Raw genomic sequence first — 25,945 nt, 5'->3', positions numbered from 1 at the left:
CTTCTTTTAAATTTAATTTTTATTTTATACATTAAATATAAATTTAATTTTTATTTTATACCTCCTGTATAAAATAAATATATACCTGCTGTATAAATAAAATAAAATAAATAAAATAAATAAAAATATACCTGCTGTATAAAATCTATTTTATACAAATTAGTGTATATATGTCCATCCCAATCTCCCAATTCATCCCACCCCCCAACCCCTACTTTCCCTCCTTGGTGTCAATACGTTTTCAACAACTCACTTTTGATTCCAACTTCTAAGTTCTTTTTCCTAAACCGCTCCGCCTTCATACTAATATGAGAATTATTCCCCCCTGCCATGAATTGTTTTAGGACTTACCTTTCATTCCTAGTCTTCTACTTTTCTGTCTAAAGCAAAAAATGAGGCACAGTTTCCCCTAGAAAAGGTTTGAAGTTGCAAATGTCTCAGTCAAGAATTAGAATTTAAGGAAGCTGGGTGCTAGTTCCTGCTTCTGACCTCCTGGGGCACTTGGGGCTTGGTGAGTCTCCAACTCACTGTGGGATGGAGTTGCATGTAGACATCTGACCCAATGCCTGGCAGAGAGTAAAGGCTCTGCTCCCGGTTGCTTTTGTTATTAATTTTGTTATTACACAGAATTACTAGGATGTAAGTGAAATAATATATCAACAGCAAATGGATAGTGAGAGCAGGGCCCTGCTGAGCTGGAGTCTTAATTTTCCCATTGTAGAGCTATTGAAAATGGTACGTTGGGTGGGGTTACATTTTTGATAGCAGAGTTAACTAGGAACAGTTAGAGCTTCTGATCTAAATCCTAGAAAATGTCTAGAAAACAAGTCTGTTTATGAGAGAGGGAGGCCTGCAAGGCCTTTGGGGATAGTTTGAAGCAAGTTTTTAAGACCATGAGCTACAACCCTGCATAGGGTGTAGATCCATTTAATGCGTCTTGACTGGCGCACTAAAAAATTGAAATAGAACAGAAATAGAGTACATCTCATGTAGTAAGAGTGTTATCTGAGAAATTTTTTTGGTTGTGTGTACATGTGTGTAAACACACATTGAGTCACTATGTAAAATTTGTTTCTTACTATGAGCTTCAATTAAAGAAAGTTTGAAAAACACTGATTTGGATAGTTTCTGGGGAAAGAAGTCCTCCTGCAGTAGACCCTTTAATGTTTATGGTCCTTCTGTTGTAGAACTGTGGGATTCTCTTTCCTGGGATACTGACAGTTCCTTTAATCAATAAGTAATTACTGTATTTTGACTATTGTATGCATAGTAGGCATAAACTTTATAGTTCTGAGGACCGTAACATCTATTTGAGAAGACAAAAAAATAGCATATATGAAAGCATATATGAGGTATTTAGAGAGGCACTTCATACTAAATTTCATGATATCAATTATATAAAGAGAGATCCCTGCAAGAATCTATGAATGCATTTGTTTATTGATATAGTCAGACAATTAGCAAGCATATGTTAGATGCCAGGCACTGTTGTTAGGTATTGGAGGATCAAATAGAACTTACAGCTCAACAGGCAGATATGCATTAATCATTTCATGACACAAATAGGTGTCATGAGGCTGTCATAAAATTGCAACTTTGATAAGGACTGTGAGTGAGAGGTACATCATGTCTAAAATTATTAGGAATGACCTGGTCAGAAGGTCAGGGAAAGATTCACTAGAGTCATGACGATTAAGTTAAGATCTAAATAAATGTAGGTGTCAACCAAATGTGGAGGGAAAGCAATGATGTTCAGGCAGAGAGAATGTCAAGTTAAAAGGTCCTCCTATGGTGGGAGAGGACTTGAAACTCATAAGAAAAAAGAAAACATCAGTGTGGCTGTCATACTCAGGGCAAGGTGCAGAATGGTGAGAGTTGAGGTTTGACAGACTCTGAGGTCATTATAGGCCATGCAAAGTTGGGAGAGTTCTGAGAGCCCTGAGAAGCTATTGACAGATGTTAAAGCAGGGAGGGGATATGATCCAGACTGAATTTTGAAAAGACCTGCCTGGCTTCAGTGTGGATAATCTATTGAAGGAATCACTCAATGATTCCTTCATTGAGATGGTCTGAGTAAACCGATTAGGTAGCTCTTGGCATGGTCTAGGGGAGAGATGATGGAAGCTTGGAGTTGGGAGATGATGATGAAGATCTAGAGAAATGGAGAGATTTGAAAGGGTTCTAGGAGATAAAATTAATAAGCTTTGGTAATAAATTAGCTATAGGGGTAATCAGAAGGATGTTGAAAGATGGCTCCCAGATTTCTGCATGGATGGTGATCTCATTTTCTAAGATAGGAAACACTGGGAAAGCATCTGATTTGGGGAAATGACAGGTCATGGACATGTTCTACTGAGGTAAATTTAAGCTATCTATGAGGAGAGGTGAACCTGGATATAAAGGTCTAGAGTTTATAGAAGAGGTCTGGTTTGGAGATAGAGTTACTGATATGGAGATAGGTGAAAGCAGAAGAGTAATGGACATAGAGGAACTTTAATATACTCACTGGATAAAGAGTGTTGAGTCTGCAAAGGAAACGGAGGAGTGTCCAGAGAATCGGAAATGTTGTTCTATGTAAGCTAAGGATTGAGACAATTTTAAGGAGGGAGTGGTTACCAATGCTTCTGAATTATTAAGTGGAAAGGGTAAAAAGTGTCCTTTGAATTTGGTGACATGGAGAGATAATTGGTTACCTAGGTTGTCTTGGAGCGGTGAGGATGTTAAGCCAGATAGGAGTGAGTTGAGTGAATAGGGGCTGAGAAGATAGAGCCAATGAGAATAGACAACTTTTATGAAAAGTTTGTCCTGTGACGGGTTGGACACAGACAGATATGGTAGCCAGAGGATGTGGATCCAGTGGGAACCACTGAATATGTGTCATAGAGAAGGGAGAGTTGAACTGGTTCTTAAAAGTTTTGATAGGCAAAGGGATGAAGAAAAAGTATTTCAAGTGGATAGTAGACATCATGAGTGAGCATCTTTTGGGCATATAATGAGAAAACTGACCTAACTGCGATAGTATGGACTTTAGGAGTAATGAGAAACATGTTTGCACAGGCAGAGAGGTTGAGGCTGGATTTCAGAGGACTTTGTGAGTCTGGGAGAGGATTCAGTGATGTAAACAGTTGGGAGACTTGATCTGGATGAAGAGTGGTAGGATGGAGGCAGGGCTTGAGGGGGACAAATGAATGTTAGTCTGAAAATCAGAGAGACCATGTAGCAAGCTATATGCACTGTCACAGCTACCTAGTCATGAAGTGAGGAACATATGGATTAGAGAGGTTAAACTGACTAGGACCTGGCCTGGGCTAAGAAGGGAAAGAAGTTAATTTTTGATGATCACATTACAAGTATTTATAATTGATGCTATTTATAAATGAAAATATATATTTATAGAAGAATTTATACTTTATGAAGCATTTTTGCAGGAATAAGCTCATTTTAATCTCTGCTCTAATCACTGTATATACCAAGGAAACGTAGTATTACCATTCTTACAGCTAGGGTTCAGCTCAAATGCCACTGGTTTCCTAAAACTTGTGATTCTCTAGCCCTTTGTCCTTCTTGTATTTTCTTTTAAGTTTAAGGTATACTTTATATGAAGTAAAACATACAGATCTTGTATACAGTTCAATTAGTTTTGGCAAATATATATACCTCTGTACTTTATATCTCTATAAAGGTAGAAAACAATGACCTTCTCCAGAAAGTTCATCAGTCCCTCTACCATCAGTCCCTCTACCATCCCATCCCCCTCAGAAATCATTGTTATGATCTCTATCACCATAGATTGACCTTACCTATATTTAAACTTCATATGAATGAAATTATAGTTTCTGACTTCTTTAAATCATCAATGTTTTTCAGATTAATTTGTGTTGCTGCAATCGATCAGTAGTTTGTTCCATTTTAGAGCTGAGTAGTATGTCTTGTATGAATATGCCACAATTTTTAATCCATTCTCTTGTTGATGGACATTTGCATTGTTTTCAGTTTTTGGCTACTGTGAATAAATCTGATGTGAACATTTTTCTACAAGTCTTTTTGTTAACATATCTTTTCATTTCACTTGAGTAAATGCCTAGAAGTGAAATTTCTGGGTCATAGTTGAATATTTAACTTTTCATGAAACTGTTTTCCAAATGATCATACCATTTTATATTCTCATTAGCATTTTATAAAGAATTTCAGTTGTTCCATATTTTCATCAACATTTTTGTATTATTAGCCTTTATATCCATTCTAGTGGTTAAGCAGTGATAGATCATTGTGCTTTTAGTTTGTATTTCCCTAATGCATGATGATGGTGAGTGTTTTATTCTTGAGCTTATTGGCTATTGTACATCTTCTTTTGTGAAATGTCAGTTCAGGTCATTTGCCCATTTTGTTAATTGTGTCATTTGCCCTTTGGTAGGATTTTTCGGGCCTATTTTGGATAGGAGTTCTTTCTCAGGTATCTGCATTGTGAATATTTTCTCTCAGTCTGTGGATTCCCTTTTCATTTTCTTGAAAGTGTCCTTGAATGAGCAGTTGATTTTAATTTTGATAATGTCTAATTTATTTATCAGTACTTTTCTTTTATGGTGATTACTGTATGAGTCTTAGAAATTTTTATCTTCCTCTAAGTTGCAAAGATTTCCTTCTATGTTTTCTTTTTAGTTTTCACTTTTGTGTTTAAGTCTATGACCCGTTTTAAATTCTTTTCGTGTGTGTGGTGTGAAGTAAGGGTCATGGTTCAATTTTCGCTTGTATGGATAGCCAGTTGTTTCAGCACAGTTCATTGAAGTTGTCTTTATTAATGAAACTGCCTTGGCATCTTTGCAAAAAATCAGTTGACCATTTATGTAAGGGTCTATTTCTGAACTCTTTAAACTGTTTCATTGATCTATTTGTCCTCACTCCAATTTCATACTATATTAATTACTATAGTTGTATGTTTCTCCAACTTGGTTCTTCTTTTACAGATTTTATTTTGGGTTATTTTAGGTAATTTGTATTTTCACAAACATTTTATAATTATTTTGTCAATTACTTCAAAAAAGCCTGTTGGTATTTTCATTGGGATTGTATTAAATCTATAGACTGATTTGTAGAGAATTGAAGTCTTAAAATATCCAGTCTTTCAATTCATTCACATGGCATAGCTCTCCATTTGTTTAGAAGCCATTTGTAAGCAGCTTTTTTTAGTTTTCACTCTAGAGGTCCTACATGTATTTTGTTAAATTTATTTCTAAGTATTTTATACTTTTTGATATCATTCTAAGTGAAATTGCTTTTCATTTTCCAATTGTTTAATGCTGGTTAATAGAAACAAAATAGATTTTATATTGACTTTACGTCTTGTAACCTTGCTTAATTCACGCAATAATTTTAGATATCCTTTTGAATATTCCTTAGGATTTTCTACATAAACAATCATGTCATCTGCAAATAGAAAAAAAATTACATTTACCTTTTAAACATTTATATCTTTTGTATTTCTTTGGCTTGTTTCTCTCTTTTTCTTTTTTCGCCTTTATTTTCTTAGATGGACCTCTAATGAAATGTTGAGTGTAAGGGTTGAGAGTATATATCATTGACTTTTTCCTAATCTTAGGGGGAAAATATTTAGTATTCTAACTTTAAAAATGATGTTAGCTATGGATTTTTACGCAGGTATCCTCTATCAGTTTGAGGAAGTTTTCTTTTATTCTTAGTTTGCTCAGATATTTTAACCATGAATGAGTATGAATTTTGTCAAATGCTTTTTTCTGCATCTATTGAGATATAATCATATGGCTTTTTCTTTTACTCTGTTGATGGATTGCATTGATTGATTTCATAATGATAAATCAGCCTTATGTTCATGAGATAAACCCTACTTGGTTATGATCTATTTTCTTTTTTATATATTGCCAAATTCTATTTGCCAATATTTTCTTCTGGATTTTTGCAACTACATTCATAAGATCTATTGGTCAGTAATTCTTTCTTTAACAGCCCTTGTCAGATTTTGGTATCATAATAATGATAACCTCATAAAACAAGTTAAGAAATGTTTCCTCACCTATTTTCCGAGAGTTTGTGTAATATTTGTACTGTGTCTTATTTAAATATTTGAAAATTCCCTGAGCCCATAGCCATCTGGGCCTTTAGTTTTCATTAAAAGATATTAAGCTATTCAAATTTTCCATTTCTTTTTGTGCCTGTTTTTATGTTTTTTTTTTTCAGAAATTTAATTCATTTCATCACAGTTTTATAATTCATTGACAAAATATTGTTTGCACTGTACCTTTATTACCATTTACTATGTGTACTATATCCAGTGATGTCTCCTCTTTCATTCTTGGTGATGGTAACTTGTGTTTTTTTGAAGTTCACTCTTCTTTCAATGTTTTCTATTTCACTGATCTACATTCTGACCTTTATTCACTTCCTTCTATTTAATTTGGATTTAATAGCTATTATTTTTCTAGTTTCTTCATAAAAGAGTTTAGATTATTGATTTTAAACTTTTCATTAAAAAATAAACCTTAAAAATGAGAAATTTCTCTCTAAGCACTGCTTTAAATGTATACAACAAACTTATTATCATCCAGTTTAAAATATCTTCTATATTTCTGTTGATTTCTTCTTTGACCCAGTGGTTTAGAAATGAATTGGGTAACATCCAAATACTGTAGATTTTTCTAGATAATTAAAAAAATGATTTCTGATTTAATTACTTTGAAGTCAGAAAATATACTTTATGTAATTTCAATATTTTGGAATTTATTAACAATTTTTGTGGCTCAAAGTCAGTTACGTCTTGGTGGAATTTCCACACGCACTGGAAAAGAATGTGTATTCTGTAGTGTAGTGTGGGGTGTTCTATAAATGTCAGTTAGTTTGAGTTAGTTGATAGTGTTGGTGTTGTTCAAATATTCTATATCCTCAATCAGTTCTTCATCTGGTTGTTCTGCTAGTTAAGGCAGAAGGTTAATATCTCCCATAATTATTGTGAAATTGTCTATCCTAGTTATGCCTTTTTTTTTCTTCATGCATTTTGAAGCTCTTTCATTACTTTCATATGCATCTGGGAGTGCTGTGTCTTCTTAATGAATTGACTCCTTTATTATTATTAAATGCCCCTCTTTATTTCTATTACCACTTGTCTTCAGCTACTTTATTTTGTATTATCATGGGAAGACTTACTTTCTTATGCTTAGTGTTTGAGTAGTGTATTTTCCCCCACACTTTCAATTAAAAAATTTTTAAAGTCTTTATTGAACTTGTTACAGTATTGCTTCTGTTTTATGTTTTGGTTTTTTTGGCCCCAAGGCATGTGGGATTTTAGCTCCCTGACCAGGGATTGAACCCACACTCCCTAACACTATGCCGTAGTTATTACACCTCCCCAAAATATAACACACATAAATAATGTATCTTTTTTTTGATGTTTAAAATTTTTTTTCCCTTATTTTTTATTAGCAGTTTTACTGTCATCTTCCTACTGTTGCTTTCTTTGGTTTATCTTGCTTGAGGTTTACTGAGCTAAGATCTCTGTGTTGCTATTTTTCATGCTATTTGAAAAATTTTAGTCATTCTTTATCTAAGTAACATTTGTGTCCTATTCTGTTTTTTTTTTCCCCAGACTCAGCTACATATATTTTAGATTGCTTGATATTGTCCCAGGACATCCTTTCAGTTATTTTCTCTTTTTGCTTCAGTTTGCAGTAATTTGCATTGATATGTTTTTAAACTGTCCTTTCTTTTTTAGTGTCCAATATATTGTTAAATCTATTCCGTTTTTTATTTCAGAGATTGTATTGTTTATTTCTATGTTCCCATCTCAACCTCTCTATTGCCTATTTTTTCTCTTGATTATTGTTACAGTTTCCTGTTTCGTTGCATGCCTAATAATTTTTAATTTTATATGGACATTGTATTGATACAATGTAGAGATTTTGGATTTCATTATTTTCCTCTGAAGGGGATTTCATTTTATTTTAGCAGGTGGTTAAATTAATGGTGCGTCACCTTAATGATTTTAGCTTTTTTTTTTTTTTTTTTTTTTTTAGTATGAGTCTATTTTCTACATTTTTGATCTTAGTCTCAGGTCATAACCCTTTATCCTGAGACTTGATTTTTATTCCTGAAGTAAGGCCTTCTGTGGAATTAATGGAAAGCTCAGGTATTTACCAAGCTTCTCTAACTTGATAGGACTCGAACTCCAAAATTTGTCCTATAGCTTTGGGAAGCTGATGAAGTTTCTGCCTACCTCTTTAGCCTTCTAGTCATTGCAAGACAAGATGGGTTCCTTGTAGTCTCATCCTGTGCATGCAGTTGAGGTCACAGAGGAGGATTTGAGGTAGATTTATATACAGGTTTATGGCTACATATGTTAAAGGAACTCCACCTTAACTTCAAGCTGCTTTGGCGGTTCCAAATTATGACCTTTGACTTTTTAGCCCCATAAGACTTTTCTGTTTGAGCTCTATCACCCACGAACTGTACAAACTAGACGTGCTCTCAGGGGAATGGACAGTTAAATGAATATCTCACCTAATGTGTCTTCCTTTTTTCAAGGGTTTGTCTTTTCCAGTTTCTATCCACTTTTGATTGTCTTTTAGTGCCTTGAAACAGATTTTTTTCCCGTATGTTGGCCCATGCTTCTTTTTTTTTTTTTCCGGTACGCGGGCCTCTCACTGCTGTGGCCTCTCCCGTTGCGGAGCACAGGCTCCGGATGCGCAGGCCCAGCGGCCATGGCTCACGGGCCCAGCCGCTCCACGGCATGTGGGATCTTCCCGGACCAGGGCACGAACCCGTGTCCCCTGAATCGGCAGGCGGACTCTCAACCACTGCGCCACCAGGGAAGCCCCAGGCCCATGCTTCTTGATTTGGCATCTGTTCTGGTGAATTGTACTTGGTTACATATTTGTTTTTCTTAATATGTAAGTTGTTTGAGAGTAAAGGGCATGGTTTATTGATCTTTATTTTATCCCATTGTCTGATCCAGAGTAGTTCCTTTTACTTAGCAGCTACTTAGTCAGTGAATTGCATTGTTATTTATATGAAGACCAACTGTGAGTCAGAATTTAAACTTCAAGTCATCTACTCATAAGTTAATTTCTCTTCAGCATACCACTGAATATGAGTTCAAAGAAGATTTTTTAGGTAGATATTTTGAAGTATAGTATTCCCTTAAAAATCTACTTGTAAAATATTGATATTTATTTTAAAAATAATTTTTTGTTTTATATTTTAATATTGTTTTAATTTTGATGTTAACATATTTGTCATTTGACCTACAAAACTGCTAAAGTTACTGCCTAAAACTGTTGGATTTTCAATCAAGGTATATGCCAAAAGATATTATTCTTTGTATTAATTTTTATACCTAAAGCAAAACCACTTCTCCATGCAAAACAGACCAGAGATGTTTCTTTTATTTAGAATAATGGTAGTTTCCAAATTCTGTGTAGCATGTGGTTGAAAATAATGTCTTTGAATAATTTTATTTTAAAAAGGGACTTTACTTTAAAATTTGATTTTAAATTAGACTTCTCTAGATCAAACTGATGGGCAAAAAATTTGTCCCATCATGTCAAAATTACATTAATACAATTTTTGGAGGAGTCATCCAAATTTGTCTCTGTTATTAAGTTTAATATTCTCAGTTTGTAGAGAAGTGACTGTAGCCCTTAGTCTTAATCAATTAAACTGTTTTTAGCTGTGATTATTATAGTCGTTAACATTTATTTAATATTAACCATGCTTTGTTTTCATAGTGTGTTTACTTGAATGCAAAGAGTATTGTAAACTGGCTTCTTTTCAATGGAGTTTTTAGTTTATATGCAAATCTTGTACTCATTGCGATCTCACTTGCTGATCATGCTAAACTAATAATGCCAGTTTCAAGGATACGTTTTATTATTTGTACCATAACAAACCATAGTTATATTTGTTTATTTTTATGAATTTGTCTTTTTAATTACTTGAAAGAAGTACATTGTTAAATGAAGCTAAAAAACTTCCCTTTTCTTCTTTCTCCTTTAGAATCGAGTTTCTTACTGGGAAATGCCCAGATTGTGGATTGGCCTGTAGTTTATAGTAATGACGGTTTTTGCAAACTCTCTGGGTATCATCGAGCTGACGTCATGCAGAAAAGTAGCACTTGCAGGTAGGTAAGAGAACAGCTCAGGAATGTTTTCTAAAGTTTAACTAAATGTTGAATGTGGTTAAAAGGCTTAAACTTACTTAGACTCACTGTGATTTGGTCTTGCACCCAGTTCTTGGTACAGAGCTCCCAAAACTCTTGGAATTTCTTGTTATATGTTAATGAGATGACTTTTGGAAAGCCCTTAGATAACCTAAAGACAGGGTTGGCTGCCAGAGGAACCAACCATGTGTTTAGTACCATGCCCTCTCCCCAGTCTCCTGGAGAGGGGCTGGAGGTTGAATCAATACCAATGGCAACGATTTAATCAATTATGACTGTGTAATGAAGCCTCCATAAAAACTCAGAGGACAGGTTCTGAGGCCTTCCAGTTTGAGCAACATGTGGAAGTGCCGAGAGTGGCATGTCTGGTGAGCACATGGAAGCCCCATACCTTGTCCTGTGCATCTCTTCCATCTGCCTGTTTCTGAGTTATATACTTTTATAATAAACCAGTAATCTGGTAAGCAAAATGTTTCTCTGAGCTCTGTGAGTCTCTCTAGCAAATTATCCAAACCAAAGGAAGAGGTCATGGGAACCTCTGATATATAGCTGTTTGTCAAAAGTACACATAACAACCTCTGCTTGTAACTGGTGCTGAAGTTTAAGGAGGGTGTCATGGGAACCTCCAATCTGTATTAGGTGGGTCAGAAGCACAGGCAACGACCTAGGCTTGTGACTGATTCCTGAAGTCCGGTGGAGGGTAGTCTTGTAGGACTGAACCCTCAATGTTTAACCTGTGGAATCTGATGCTATCTGTGGGTAGGTAGTGTCAGAATTGAGTTGACTCATAGGACACCCAGCTGGTGTCCCTAGAATTGCTTGTTGTTGATATAGGGAAACTCTCTACACCGCCCCCCCCACACACCCAGATTGGAATTGGTACCAGAACCTATTGATTCACATGAAAACTATAGGGTAAAAATTATATTAAAATGTTAAGGAGACTAAACTGTCAATAGAAATACATACTTTAAGAGCCACTGGTGAGAACTTTTGCAAAGAGAAATATTTTTTTTTTTTTTTTTTAAACCCAATTTTATTTTTATTTTTTTTTTATTTTATTTTATTTTTTGTGGTATGCGGGCCTTCCTCTGTTGTGGCCTCTCCCGTTGCGGAGCACAGGCTCCGGACGCGCAGGCTCCGCGGCCATGGGTACCAGAACCTATTGATTCACATGAAAACTATAGGGTAAAAATTATATTAAAATGTTAAGGAGACTAAACTGTCAATAGAAATACATACTTTAAGAGCCACTGGTGAGAACTTTTGCAAAGAGAAATATTTTTGCATAGCTGTGAATTTATTAATTCATTCAATAAATATTTTTTGATCACCCTCTATGGGCCACAAACTATTCTAGGTGCCAAGTGATCAGAGGAACATCCTATATCAGAGGACCATTGATGTCATCAGCACTTCTTGAGTTGCTAAAACTGTATTGAACAAAGTAGAGGCAACAACCCCCAACCAAGTAGGACGTGGTTTTTGAACATTAGAAAAAATCAAAATAAAATTCTTTCATACTGTGTAAATCACACGTACTTTGTTATGTTGGTACATTGTACCACTGCTATTTTGTTTGACTTATGTAAAACAGAATCTGGCATTTATATTATTTATAACAATTCTTTTAAAATATTCCGTATCTGTGAGCTTAAAGAGAGTATTACCAAAAAAGATCATAGAAAAGAAAAGGAAACTCTATATAAGGAACCAATTTAGAACCGAAAACTTTTCACAATATTTCAGTAAGGCCAGATGGGATGTTTTTTCCTTGAGTTAATTTTTCTTTAAAGCTCACACTTAACTAAGTACCAAAATCATGTTATTTTAGAACTGCAAGGGGTCTGAATTATTTTCTACTCCATATGCGTTATTTTTCAGAGGAAAAACTAAGTTAGAGTTAGGTTAAGGGATTTGCCCAGGGAAACAGTGATTTATTTATCTTTTTTTCTACCCTTTATGCTGCGAAACATTATATGCATATACAAATATATATATTCTACATCTTCATGGAGGGTAGGGATTTCATATGGAGTCTAAACCTGACTCTACATGGGAATCACTTAGAGAGGTTTTGCAAAACACGGATTCTCAGACCTCACCTTAAACCTATTGAATCAGAATCACCCCAGGTGGGTAGGTGGGGGCAGGAATCAGTACTTTTAACCAGCAGCTCTGATGATCCTGATGCTTAGCCAGCATTGAGAAATTATCTGTTCAAACATCCTCTTTCTTCACTTATCCTCTCCCAGCAATCCTCATTTTCTCTCTACTAAAGTCATTCTCATATTCAGCCTTCACTTCCAGGCCTGAAATTGGTAGGTGGGAATGATGAAAAACTGTGGCCCCTCGTTGAGAAACTCTCTTTGGTAGCACGGATGTCTCTTGTGCCTTTTTATCTGCTGGGTGGATATTAGCTCTTGGCCTAGCACTGTCACTGAGGTGTGTGTTCTAAATTCTGGGAGGCCAAGCTTTGTATTGAGCATTTCTGCTCCCTTATGTCTCGGCAGGGTTTAGGTTAGGAAAAGGTTAGTTTTATGGTAGACCTAACCTGTGGAACAGGTCCTATAGAGAATTCCAGGAAATGTAGGTGCTCCCATACCTATTTCCTGACCTCCCATCATCATCATGCCGGGCTTGTTTCAAGTTGCCATCTTCTACCTGAAGGTGCTCGTGACTTTTCCTCCTTTGACTCCCTACAGTTCATCATTTGGCACCATCATATGGCCTTAAACTAGTTTTTCTTATCCCTGGGGTTTTCATCACTATTGCTTTTGTTGTCATTTTTGAGATGTATTGCTCTTCATATCTAGATATATTGTAAAGTCATGCTCACATCTCTTCTTGCTTCCCATGTATCTGCCGCTATACCCCAGCCTGTTTTCTTTGGCACGTGCAATTTTTCCTATAAAAAGTTCATTAAAAAATGCTGGCATGTTGTAACTGTATAGTCTCTCCCCTTAAAGCATTGCTTTCCCTCCTACCACCAGTGCCAGATTATACATTCCTTGAACGTAAGGATTCCATCTTGTTCACTTTTGTATGCACTACAGGACACAGCTCAGTGTTTTGTGTCAGTATTGTTGAATTGGTTGGCTTGTTTTGCAATAAACCCTAATCTAGGTCTCACAGGCTTCTGTATAACATGCTTTTATTTATTGTATTTTATCCCAAGCATTATGGTATTTGAGGTGGGTAAGAAAGCAGAGAGCTTTGGATTATGTTACACTTTTTCACTGTGGGAAGAAGTATGCAAATCTCCCCCCAGTTCTTCTTCACTTTTGTTAGAGATAGTATTTTCAAAATACCAGTATTCTTTTATTTTTTTTAACATCTTTAGTGGAGTATAATTGCATTATAATGTTGTGTCAGTTTCTGCTTTATAACAAAATGAATCAGCTTATATGTATACATATATCCCCATATCCCCTCCCTCTTGCATCTCCCTCCCACCCTCCCTATCCCACCCCTCTAGATGGTCACAGAGCACGGAGCTGATCTCGCTGTGCTATGCAGCTGCTTCCCACTAGCTACCTATTTTACATTTGGTAGTGTATATATGTCAATGCTACTTTCTCACTTCGTCACAGCTTACCCTTCCCCCTCCCTGTGTCAAGTCCATTCTCTACGAATACCAATATTCTTTAAAAATTTTTTTATTGAGGCATAGTTAATTTACAAGATTATATTCAGGTATATAACAGTGATGCAAAATTTTTATAAATTATACTCCATTTACAGTTATTGTAAAATATTGGCTATATTTCTTGTGCTGTACAATATATCCTGTAGCTTATTTATAAATCGTAGTTTGTACCTCTTAATCCCCTACCCTTATCTTACCCCTCCCCTCTTCCCTCTCCCCACTGGTAATCACTAGTTAAACATAACAGTATTCTTAACACAATTATTACTTGATTGCACAAAATGCCCATTGTGTTCTGCTAATCTAAAACTTGTAAGCAATTGAATGCTCTCACAGAGCAATGAAGACTAGCATCTGATATATGAGCAAGTGTTTGAATCCTATCAGGTTTTCTTAAGGCATAGTTTATTTTAATGCACGCCCCTTTCAAACTTCTACATTTCGTTTAAAAATTAAACTACACCCATTTAACTTTCATTGAAGCACTTTTTAGAAGAATGAAGACCTGGAAGACCTGGAAATAATAAAAATGTCCTGTAGTATATTTATTAAAAAATGTTATGGCAAAGCCCTAACTTCCTACATCATATGTTGGAAGAATAATGACACTGAAAGAAGCTAACAACGTATACTAAGTAAAAAAATCAACCAACCAGCCAAATAAACAAACAAAAAAGATTTCAAAACAATATCTGCATCATGATTCCAATTTTTTTTTACATATAGTTGTTTTCCATTTCCTGTATAAAGCTATAAAAGCCTTTGAATATGATGCACAAGGAAACAGAGGGAGGAAAGAAAATTTTATCCACATTTAGAAATACAGTGTTAAAGCTAATGTTATACAGTTTTGGAATCACTGAATTCCAGTTGAATATGGAGATAAATAATTTGATACTGAGGGTAGCCTTATAAACAAATCAAAGAATTTTACTGATTTTAATAATGACAAGTTTTAGACAAACATAACAGAATAAGAAACTACAAATCAGTGAGTATCACTTTGTGAGGAAAAAATATGAATACTCTATGTGCTGAAAAAGAGTCATCTTTGTATACAACTTGCACTAGATGGATTAAAATTGATAGAATTAAAGTGGTAACTGCATAAAGATTACATGTCCTATTTTTTAAATATTCAAATGTGAGTTTTATGGAAAATGACAAATATTAATTTGTAATTTTACAATATCAAGAGGCTAAGATTATTTATACATTATATATTATACATTATTTATACATTTGTATATTTATTCTGTTTTCTTTTTCCTTCTTTGTCTTTCCCAATCCTTCTCCCATTAGACCAGGTGCGTAGAATCAAATTAAACATACTCCTCAGTTTGTCCCAATATTTTCATTTGGATCTGTTTGGGCACAGTCTATTTATTTTAATTTCATTTTATTTGTTTTACTTTGTTTCATCTTCTTTTCTTTTATTTCTTTTCCCCTTCATTCCATTCCCCTTCATCTTCAATAGTTATTTATTTTAGTGTGTTCATTGTATGTCTTTCTAATCCATCTTCCATGTGTTTAATAAATACATGTATTCTTGAAATGATATTGCTTTGTGTGTGTTTGTTTTTAAGGCCTACATAATTCATACCGTGCAGTAAGATATACAGTTTCTTACTCTTTTCACTCACCATTATGTTTTTGATATTTTTAAATGTTGCTATGTCATAATCTATTTCATCATGTCTGACTGTTTTATAGTGTTCCAGTGTCCTCACAGCCTTCATTTTCTTTATCCACTTTACTAGTCTTGAACTCCAACTTCTGACACTTTGCTACTCCAACAAGTTGGAGGTAAACATCCTCATACACATCTTCTTGTGTTCCCATGGGAGAAGTTGTCTGTCTCTATGCGCAGAAATAGGATTGCTGGATAGTAGAATATATGCAGAAATTGTAAATTAACTGCTGTCACATTGCTGTCCAGAATGGCCCTCTGTTTCTACTCTCAGCAGCCATGAGGGAGAGTTTTCCTATATCCTTGCACTTTATAATAGTAGCTAAATTTCTATTAAAAAAAAATCTGATGTGTGCCATGTACTGTCTCATTTTTATTTTAGCTAAAATTTCAAAAAATATTTTAATGAAATTTCTGGATTCCTAGGAAGTTCAAACGTTCATTTTATTGTCCAATAATTTCATTTCCAAGCTTTTGGACTGTTGCTTTTGACTGAAGGACACAAAATGTATTGCGTGTTTGAAGGAGATTGTATGTAGGTTTTGGGGGAATGGCATTTAAAAACATCTGATCTTATCTCAGGACCCTTAGAAAGCCCTGACATTCGAGACATACTGTCATAGGTCAGGTGGAAACCACTTTAGCATTTTACCTTTGATTAACCTGAACCTTTAAGAAACCTGTTCTACTTCTTTTAAAATTTATTTTTCATTTATTTATTTTTGTTTTTTAAGATAAAGGGGTGAGAAGAGCAATCAGATAGGTAGGGAAGATTGGAGTAGATAGATGCTTTCAAATACATTTTTTTTTGGAAGGCCCATTAATAATTCTTAACCAAGCTATCAGATCAGACGATGAAGAAGAGATATTAAGAGACACTTTATTGGATGTATTTTCACAGGTAGTTTTTTTTTTGTGTGTGTGTGTGGTAGGCGGGCCTTCCTCTGTTGTGCCCTCTCCCGTTGCGGAGCACAGGCTCCGGACGCGCAGGCTCCGGACGCGCAGGCTCAGCGGCCATGGCTCACGGGCCCAGCCGCTCCGCGGCATGTGGGATCCTCCCACACCGGGGCGCGAACCCGGTTCCCCTGCATCGGCAGGCAGACGAGCAACCGCTGCGCCACCAGCGAAGCCCCACAGGTAGTTTTATTAACGCAGGGTTACCTCAGTCAACAAGAGAACATTACACATAATGGATATCAGTCAGTCTGGTTCCATTTGGCTGAGGGCTCTGCTTCACAATGAGCGAAAGTGTTGAAACATTCAGTGTTGACTGAATGTTTGTGTGCTTACTAGTCCGGGATCCTTGTTGACCATTAGCAGATTAAGATAGATTGGCAGCACTCATGATTAGATTGTATATTTTTTCAGTTTGTAAGATTCCTTTCTCCTTTGGAAGTCTGTCAACATTATATCCATACTTACTGTCAGATATTATAATGAGGCTGGTTTGTGAGATTTTGATGGCAAAACAAGGGATCCAAAAATAAGTAAATCTTGCTATAAACCAAAGCCACCTAGTCCTAGAAGTTTCCTAGGGTAGGATATACAGGAAAGATATACTGCCATATGCTGAGGCAAGCTGGATATGGCCCAAGCCAGGCCTCAGGAAATCTCCCTTACTCCCAAGATCAAGTCTTCGCACAAGTTAGTTGTGTGGCAAGGTAAGTGGCTAGATTATCCAGCAGCAGGCCCTGGGTGAATTTATGCCTCAATGTCATGGGTTCACAAAGAAAGAAGACACACAAAATGATGTGTGTATCCCTTTAAGACACAGGGACCCTGCCCATTAGCAGGCATGGCCCAACCCTTGCCCTAGAATTGTAGAGGAGCAAAGGAGTAGGGTTGGGCTGGAGGGGCTTCTAACCCCACCCATAAGAAGCATTCCAGTAACAAGTCATTGTACAGCACATTATAATTTGCAACTTCATGTGCATTATCCTTTTAATCCTCACCCTCTGAGTTATATTAACATTACCATCATTTTACTGATGAGGGAACTAAGAGTCAGAGAAGTTATACGACTTGGCCATGAGCCTTACAGATTGTAAGTGGTCCTCTAAGTGCAGTGGTCCTCTGTTATATTGTGGCTGTTCCATATTATAGCAGGGATAGATTGCTTCTGTGCATCTAAATTTTATTTTCCTTCCAATAAGAAAACAGTGCAGTTGTAGAAGTCATTTATTATTACTGAAGGGGAGCTTGGCTATCTAAGAGAGTAATTTGAAGTTCTGTAATTTTTTAGTATTCCCATTATATATTCCTGGAGGATATTCAATAAGAGACATAAAAAGTATATAAGATTATTATATAGATATATAGTTTCTAAAGTCTGATGATTATCATTTCTAAATCTTGGTTTCCTTCAAATTCCATTAACCATTCAAAGACTGCATTGAGCTTCAGCCATCTGCAATCAGGCTGCAGGAAACCTTGGTAAAGAAATTCAACATTTACACATAAAAAATGCCGAGCAAGTAAGCAGATGTGCCATACACATAAAATATGCAGAAGCATTGATTTAGTCATTTTGGTTTGGACAACTTTGGGTGGAAACACTTTCAAAGTTTGAATTAATCTCCAGAACACTTGCTTTGGAAGGTTGGATAATACATTTCAGACATTCTTTCAGGTCATTTTGAAATATCTTTTGTTATGTAACTGCTGCATTTTACCACTTCAAATATGTGTTCTGTCTCTGGAAATATGTAGTTTTAAAACTTAAAATATGAGTGAAACTGCGTAAGAAATAAAACCTATTTTTGAAAAATTATTCAGAGTATAATAAGCTGGGATTTTTTTCTTAAAATGATCCTATTTTCTTAGGACAGTCTTTTTTAGCATTGGGAGGGCTAAAGAATGGGTTATAGAATTTTCAGAGTTTATTTGAGAAATTGTTTGTTTTAACCTTCTCTTCAGCATTTTAGCTGAATCAGACTTGTGTTGTATTTCTTCTTACGTGGTATTATTACATCAATTTCTAAGTTTCTTTTTTTTAAATTTGAGTTGTAACATTTTTAATCCTATTCGAGTTAATTTTTCACCGTTTTTATCCTAGTTGCTTGTTATATTATAGATGATTTCTTTTTTATGTTTTTCTGTTGACCAATTATGAATATTGTGTTTTGGTTTACTGAACTATAGACTGACATTTAGTAATAGGAGTAAATACTTTCTCTTTTCTTTAAGACCACAAACATTTATTTAGTTTAATTACCCTTATTATTATTTTTTTTGTATTTTTAATGTTTTCTCTTTATTAGTATCTTTAGGTTAAAAATAAGTCAATAAAAAAGTTTACTTGTCTGTAAAAAATATTAACAGTATTAAATAGTGTTTTATTTGTGGGGAGGAAAGGAGGGTGACTTTGTGCACTTTAACTGAGGAATTCTAATTTAATTATAATGCCCTCAGGAGATTTTCATAAAAGTCGCATGAGCTGAAACTCAGACTTTGACAGGAACAGTGGCTTTTCAATGCCCTCTGAAGCTTCATGTGTTAGTCTGGCTACAGGATTATGGAGTTAGAGTCTGTCATCCTATTCTGATATTCTCTTGCTTATTTTACTATTATAATGACAATTAAAAATTCCCTTTTTAGAAAAGAGAAAAGTATTGTATTGAAAATGCAGGCCACAGATTGGACAACCTTTGGTTGGCCTCATCTACTTTCTTAGTTTTTAGAATTCTAGTTGCTTAGTTTAGTGTTACCATAAGATGGGTCATTACTCTGTAATTTTTTTTTTTTGGAATTTTTGAATTTTATTTTATTTATTTATTTTTATTTTATTTATTTTTTAATACAGCAGGTTACTCTGTAATTTTTAGTTGTGATATGGTTTCATGGTTGAATCTTGCTAGTTTTGCTGGCTTTTGCTAACAAACTATGCTTTTCATGTTGTAAACTTTCTAGATTGAGACATTCAGGAACAGATTTCCCATGCAGATAAAGAATCTTAACCTTCAGGGGCCTTTACTTAAGTGCATGTCTTTCAAGCCTCTGTACCTAATTTTGTTTTATAATTTTGTATTCCTTTTCTTAAAGAGGGCCCCTAAAATTGTATAAGCTTCAGGCCCCGCCACACTTGGATTTACCTCTGGCTAATAAGCTAATTTATTGAAAACTCGAAGAAAAGCAATAACAAAGATATAGTTGAGCCTTCAAAAACTTAGTCAAGTGCCACACCTTTTTTTCCTGGTGGAAGAAATGGTCTGGACAATTATAGCAACTAGTAGAACTAGGTATCTGAAACCAGATACACAACTGATGATTGAGAAAGCATCAGGAATAGGGTTTTATAGGCTTGTAGTGCTTGACTGAGTTCTGTTTTGTAAATTCTCAGACTATTGGTGAGTTTCTCTTAGAAAAAATAGATGACTTAAAATGTTAGGAAATGTTTGTGGTATGTGGAAATTCACTCTTTAATCTATGTTTTGTATGTGCCGTAGTAATAGCATATGTCTCCTTCAATTTCTCTTCTTTATTTTCCCTCCACTGGCTCTACTTGTACATATTTCAGAAAAATCCTCATAAATAGTGAGAATGCCAATGCAGTATATGTGTAATACGGAGTCTTCACATTTCATTGTAGTATGGGAGTGTAAAAAAGACCATGCAAGCTGAAACCATGTAATAGGATATTAATACTCAATTGAAAAATTATGATTGTTCTGTGACCTTTAACAGTGTTTGTCAAAGCATTAAAAAATCTTACTGTTGGTTATAAGTGCAGGGAAATGAAAATAATAGTCAAACTAATATTTATTTTGTACATTAGAGAATTTAGTGATCTATAACATTAGAAACATTGAGATGAAAGTGTTTCATTTCTTTGTAAAAAGCTATCACAAGTCATTTGAACAATTCTTACATTCTCGTAATATATTTTATGATATGAAGAGAGCATTTTTTTTAATCTCTTAGCAAACAGTCATACTCGTTTTAAGTTTGAATCCACTTCGTCTCTTTTATCCTTCCACTTTCAGTATCGTGAATTACCTCCTAGAGCTCCTTTAATGTGAAGATGTTTTTACTGGCGTGACTTCCTCTGGGAAACCTTGGTCTTTCTTGTAACAGGCCCTTTCCTGATTTATGTTAAGTTTGTCCTCACTAGGTTCCTCTGCCTGCATATCTAGAGCCTCTCAAATGACAGCAGTGTCACCATTCCCACTATTCTTATAGAAGAAATAACTTCATATATGTTTAATTTGAATTTCACTTCCAGCATTATCACTTTACATTTCTTTGGTAGACTTTAATCTTTGATGGCGAATTCCTGCTTTTGTTTATCCATTTTTGTAAAATGTCATATTAGTTTACCACTGAGAGACAAGGAGACAACACAACTACACACTTTGCTTTCTGTGCATGAACTGAGTAGTAGTAGATGCCCAGTAATACTGACAGGCTTTAAAAGAAGTGGTGTGATTTGTCACTGACTGTAATGTGTACTTGCTATTTGCTAGTGACTTGTAGACTGATGAGCTAGCAGCAAAGTTTATACTTTATGCTATCATTCACAGTTAATATACTATGAAAACCAAAATTTGAACTGTGTTGTTGGGAAACTGGTATTATTTAACTAAAGCATAGTAACTAAAATTGCTGTATATTGGACTTGTGTAAAGTGAAGACTGCTTCTCTCTTTCTCTCTCTATGTTCAAAATAACTTCTAAAGCTAGATTTTAGCAGGAAGTTTAGCAGTCATGGTTAAAACATGGTTTAAATATTTTAGTTCATTTTGTGGAGCAACATTATATTTTGTAACTAAATCCGAATACTTAATTAAAAAAAGACAAATATATGATTTTATGTAGCATTTGAAAAGGAACACAAAACTGAAATGGATTGTTTGGTGTTTTTTCCAGTTTTATGTATGGAGAATTGACTGACAAGAAAACCATTGAGAAAGTCAGGCAGACTTTTGACAACTACGAGTCAAACTGCTTTGAAGTTCTTTTGTACAAGAAAAACAGTAGGTATCTATATTACCAATAAGGTGTGTCAACTCTTTATTAATATTAAATCTTGGTAAGTGGTAGTTAAGCTATAGTGTAGAGAGAATATAAAACTTTTATTGCTTCTCTTGGCAGGAAGTACTTGTAAAAATTAGAAAGCAAAATTAATAAATAATACTTATGAAAAGCAACCTTTTGAGGACTGAAAGAAAAACATAATGCATTTCGAATGTGATTTTTTTTTGTGTCAGGTGGCAAAATGTTCTGTGATTAATACTCATGGTAAAGATCCTATCCTATAGTTGTGACAGCAACTAAAAATGACAGAGAAATTCATTCATTTCTTCTTACAGTTAAAGGGAAAGTTGATTGGTGTCAATGGGTATGTGTGATTACCTTTCTACACATATGTAGATGACATGAGTATATGGTATCTACCTGAGGTGAATCTTTACCAGTATGGCTGTTTGCTAGACTCAGACTGTTTTTGTGCTAGACTTTTGAGTGGAAGTAGTCATTACTTTCAGGATGGGCCATTCACGTCTGGTAACTTTGTGTTGATTGTTGTTTGCTGTTTTCCATGATGGGATTTGTGGGTGGTCAATTGTCTGTTATATAATCACATAAGACCACATGGTATGGGTCTTAGGCAATTATGGGAGAGTCTGATAAGACTCTCCATTGGAGTTTGGAGGAAAAAAACAACCAAACAAAAAACCAACTAGTACACTCATCAACCACGTCTCCTTTTTAATTTGTTTTCTTTGAATAGTCACTTACTTTATTTCTTTTTCGCTGCATTTCCAAACAGTTTTTTTTTTTAAAGTTCACTGCATAAGATGAGTCAACTTATTTAGTGTTAATGTTAAATGATAGCAAAGCCAATTATTCTTTTTAGTGGAAATTGATGGTTACTAAATTCTTCCCCAGTTCAGGAAGCATTCTAGCTTCAACAGGAAGCGCTTGTACTGTGTTTAGTGCTGGTTGGGTTTTGTGGAGCATAATTTATCCTCTCCATTGTACCGTAAACATTTGTTCTCTATGGAATATTTAGAATTGAATTTAGGTTTCTCTTTTTATTAATAGACCATCATAGGGATAACAACAACCATAGGCATTGCTTCACAGTAGCAGTGAAGTTCCATTACCAGTAGCACCTGGTTATGGGAGCACCGATCTTCAGTGGTTTTATTTAAGGAACGTCCTATCATCTTATCTTTCATTTTAGAATCAAGGCTGAAAATGTATTTCTCTTTGACATAGCCAAATGTCCGTTGGCTTACCAACTAGAAAACATTCCATTTTGAATGATCAGCTCTGTCTTCTACAAGAGAAAAGCCAGTCTCTAGGTGCTTTCTGGTTTTTTTTCACTAGGTCCAAATACATGCTGATAAGCTGTAGTAGACCCATATGCCAAAACTCCCTTTCATTTTTTTTTTTTTTTTTTTTTTTTTGCTGTGCCACAAGTCTTGTGGGATCTTAATTCCCCAACCAGGGATCAAACCTGTGCCCCCTGCCTTGGAAGTGCAGGGTCCTAACCACTGGACCACCAGGGAATGCCCCCTGTCATTTTCATATAGGGTTGTTTTCCCTCGAATGACTTCAATATGTACCTCGAGTTTAGCAAATAATTTAAGATTATTCCATATTACTAGGGTCATTTCACCCTGGGATTTAAACAGAATAAACGAATCTTTTTCTGATTTTAAAGCTTCAAAGCCAAGTCCATAGTGTCTGATTTTCTCAAAAATACCTTTGTGGAAATTTTGTTTTGTTTAGATCCTTTAAATCATGTTAACAATAGCTTTAATATTTCATTTCCAAAAGCTTCCTTCCAAGGTGGTTTGGATAGTTTGCTTTATTTTAATAGCTTGTAATAATTGTCTGACCTTTGTTGAGACCTGTCTGGTTCTTTTCAGATCTATATGCTATCTATACACATGGAGCTGTCTGCTTAGAGCCAGTAGGAGTTATGGCCCATAGCACTATAGATTAAAACTCCTGTCTCTTCTGGAAAGTATCTGCATTGAGTTTTTTTTCTTCAATATGAAAAATAGATATTATCCATGCATTATAAGGCAGTTCTACTATACTTAAAAGCAGCTTTAAAAAATCTTGTAAATAGCTAAAGGCTTTTGAACAACAACTGAAAAAAGTGTGTTCTTATGACGTTTTTTAATGTTAGAAAAATTCACATGCCTGGAGAGAACTGTTTTGGGAATGCCTGAATGCCAAGTCCTCCCAACACTTCCATTAAATAATTAGCTAAACACCATTTGCAGACAGGGAGATTGAGGTATCTGATTTAATATGTGTCATGATTGACATTTCAGTTTGTAGCCTCTATTCTTTAGGTCCATTGCTCTGATTAACAGTGGGCTGCTTCTACTGTTGAGAAAGAAGCAGTGCCTCTGGGACGATGACTGAAAATGGATCTTTCTGTTTACACAAAGGCAGAACTGTGATAGCTAGGGCAACTCCAAATAATCAATGCCAGGGCACTGCCTCAAGTTTCCAGCAGCTACAGGCTTCTCTATCTAACCCTCCCAGACTTCCCGTCTCCTTGAACCCCAAATCCAGAATATGGATATTTCACCAGCCACTCAGCAAAAACTCAGCCTACTTGGAGAAGTCTGAGCCTGTGACTAAACCTGAAAATAGTATACCGTGATATCTGAAAACAATTTTAAAAACAGCTCTGACTCAATGCCAAAATTTGAAAAGTTGCTGTTTTCATAGGAAGGTATGGACTGTAACATCATCTCTTTCTGTTCAGATTTCTAGCAGACCTTGGAAAACGACTTATTTTTAATGCCCCTTTCTCTCTGTTTATAACCCTGCTGCCTCAAGCTCACTGTGTTGGAACAGCCATAGGCCATGTATCTGCTAGCATCTGGGCCTGGTGATTTGTCAAACTGTGTACATCACTCACAGTTCCTGGACACACTGTGTAAAATAAGAAGCAGAAAGCAAAGAACAAGCCTTTCTGGGAGATGGTGTGATTGTTTTTGAGGTCCCTGTCTCATCCTGTAATCATTTTGGAAAAGGCCATGTCCTTCTGTAGGCCCCCTGGGGTTGCAAAGGACCTGGTTGTCAGAACTGAATATTTATAGAAATCTCCTCTCTCGAATTCCCTGACTTCTAGCAGCCAGTAGTTAAGTCACCCATTCTTGGGTAAATGGCAAATTCCCTTTTGTGGTGATATCGTTACCTGACAATTTTTGGCCACAGATGTGGAGGTGCTTCTTATTGGTTTTCATTGGAAGTCCCTAACAGGCTATCAACTCTCACCTAGAGATTATTAACAGCTACACATTTCACTCCCCAAATCCCAAACTGACAAAAGACTTTATGTCTTTAAGAATGAATATTTGGAGAGGCTTTACTGCCTGTGGCTTGGAAAGGCTATAATGGAAAATGTGTCTTTTTGATTCTGATGGAACATTCCCTCAGTGTTTTATCATTTAATGGGTAATTACTCCTTTGACGGCATTTCTTGTGTCTTCAGATATTTATTATTTGACCCATTGCCAGTTTCTAATTTGTCCAAATCCTAAGCCTTGAATGCTTTGAAACTCTGTGTCCTCCGGAGTCTGTAGGAGCCACTGTTTGAAGAACATGGTGACAGAGACCAGCCTCATGCTTTGAGCAAGGGAGGTTGGAAGCAGTGTCTCATGAGGATGCCTGAGACTTTCAAGGCCTGGGGACATGTTTTTTTTTCTTTAACATTGCCTTAAAGGCTTCAGGTATAACGCTGTGTACATCAGGCTTCTAGTGTTGCTGACATCGATCTCTCTGAGGTGGGGATGTGGTTAGAGCCACAGAGTTATAAGTCTATCTGACTGATGAAAGAGTCTTGAGATAGAAGCAACATTTCAAAAGTTTCTCAAAGAGGAATACTTATCAGAGCATCAGGTATTGATGTTGAAGTTGACTGGAAACACTTCTCAAAGTGACAAGGAGGAATGCTCACACTTGGTGAGACTATGGAAAGGAGGTGGTGAGAGCAGCAGTGAGTAGGGACCCAGATCTAAAGGTGATGCTGGCATTGCTTAAATAGCAAGTCTGCTTTTATTCCACTGCATTGTGAAATGACACCCCATGCTTTACTTTCAAATTTTGATATTTTGGGTTGAAAAATATGTTCATTAATTTTTGAGCAACTGGTAGTTGATATAAAATGAAAGGTGTTTTGATTCTTTTCAGCAATTAAAATACTGTTGTTTTGGTGCTGATTCCTGGCATAACATTTGGCAGCTGAAGGAGGAAGGAAAGCGGGAGACGATATCATCGTGTTAGTTATGTCACGCTCTGTTGTCCTTTCTCTCTTTTACAGGGACCCCTGTTTGGTTTTATATGCAAATTGCACCAATAAGAAATGAACATGAAAAGGTGGTTTTGTTCCTATGCACTTTCAAGGACATTACGTTGTTCAAACAGCCAATAGAGGATGATTCAACAAAAGGTAATTT

At 35.5% G+C, this 25,945-nt stretch overlaps 1 protein-coding gene across 1 annotated transcript in view; it reads left to right on the top strand.

Moving 5' to 3' along the window:
* KCNH5 (potassium voltage-gated channel subfamily H member 5) overlaps positions 1–25,945 on the top strand; it is a 346,085-nt gene that overhangs the window by 16,726 nt on the left and 303,414 nt on the right. Inside the window, exons 2-4 of the mRNA XM_024117436.1 lie at positions 10,018–10,141; positions 21,384–21,490; positions 25,810–25,938. Of these exons, the coding sequence (XP_023973204.1) occupies positions 10,018–10,141; positions 21,384–21,490; positions 25,810–25,938 (360 nt within the window). The remainder of the gene's footprint in view (positions 1–10,017; positions 10,142–21,383; positions 21,491–25,809; positions 25,939–25,945) is intronic.

This window comes from Physeter macrocephalus, chromosome 11, assembly GCF_002837175.3.
Source record: "Physeter macrocephalus isolate SW-GA chromosome 11, ASM283717v5, whole genome shotgun sequence".
Taxonomy (NCBI): Eukaryota; Metazoa; Chordata; class Mammalia; order Artiodactyla; family Physeteridae; genus Physeter; species Physeter macrocephalus.
This window is presented reverse-complemented; position numbering and strand designations above follow the sequence as displayed.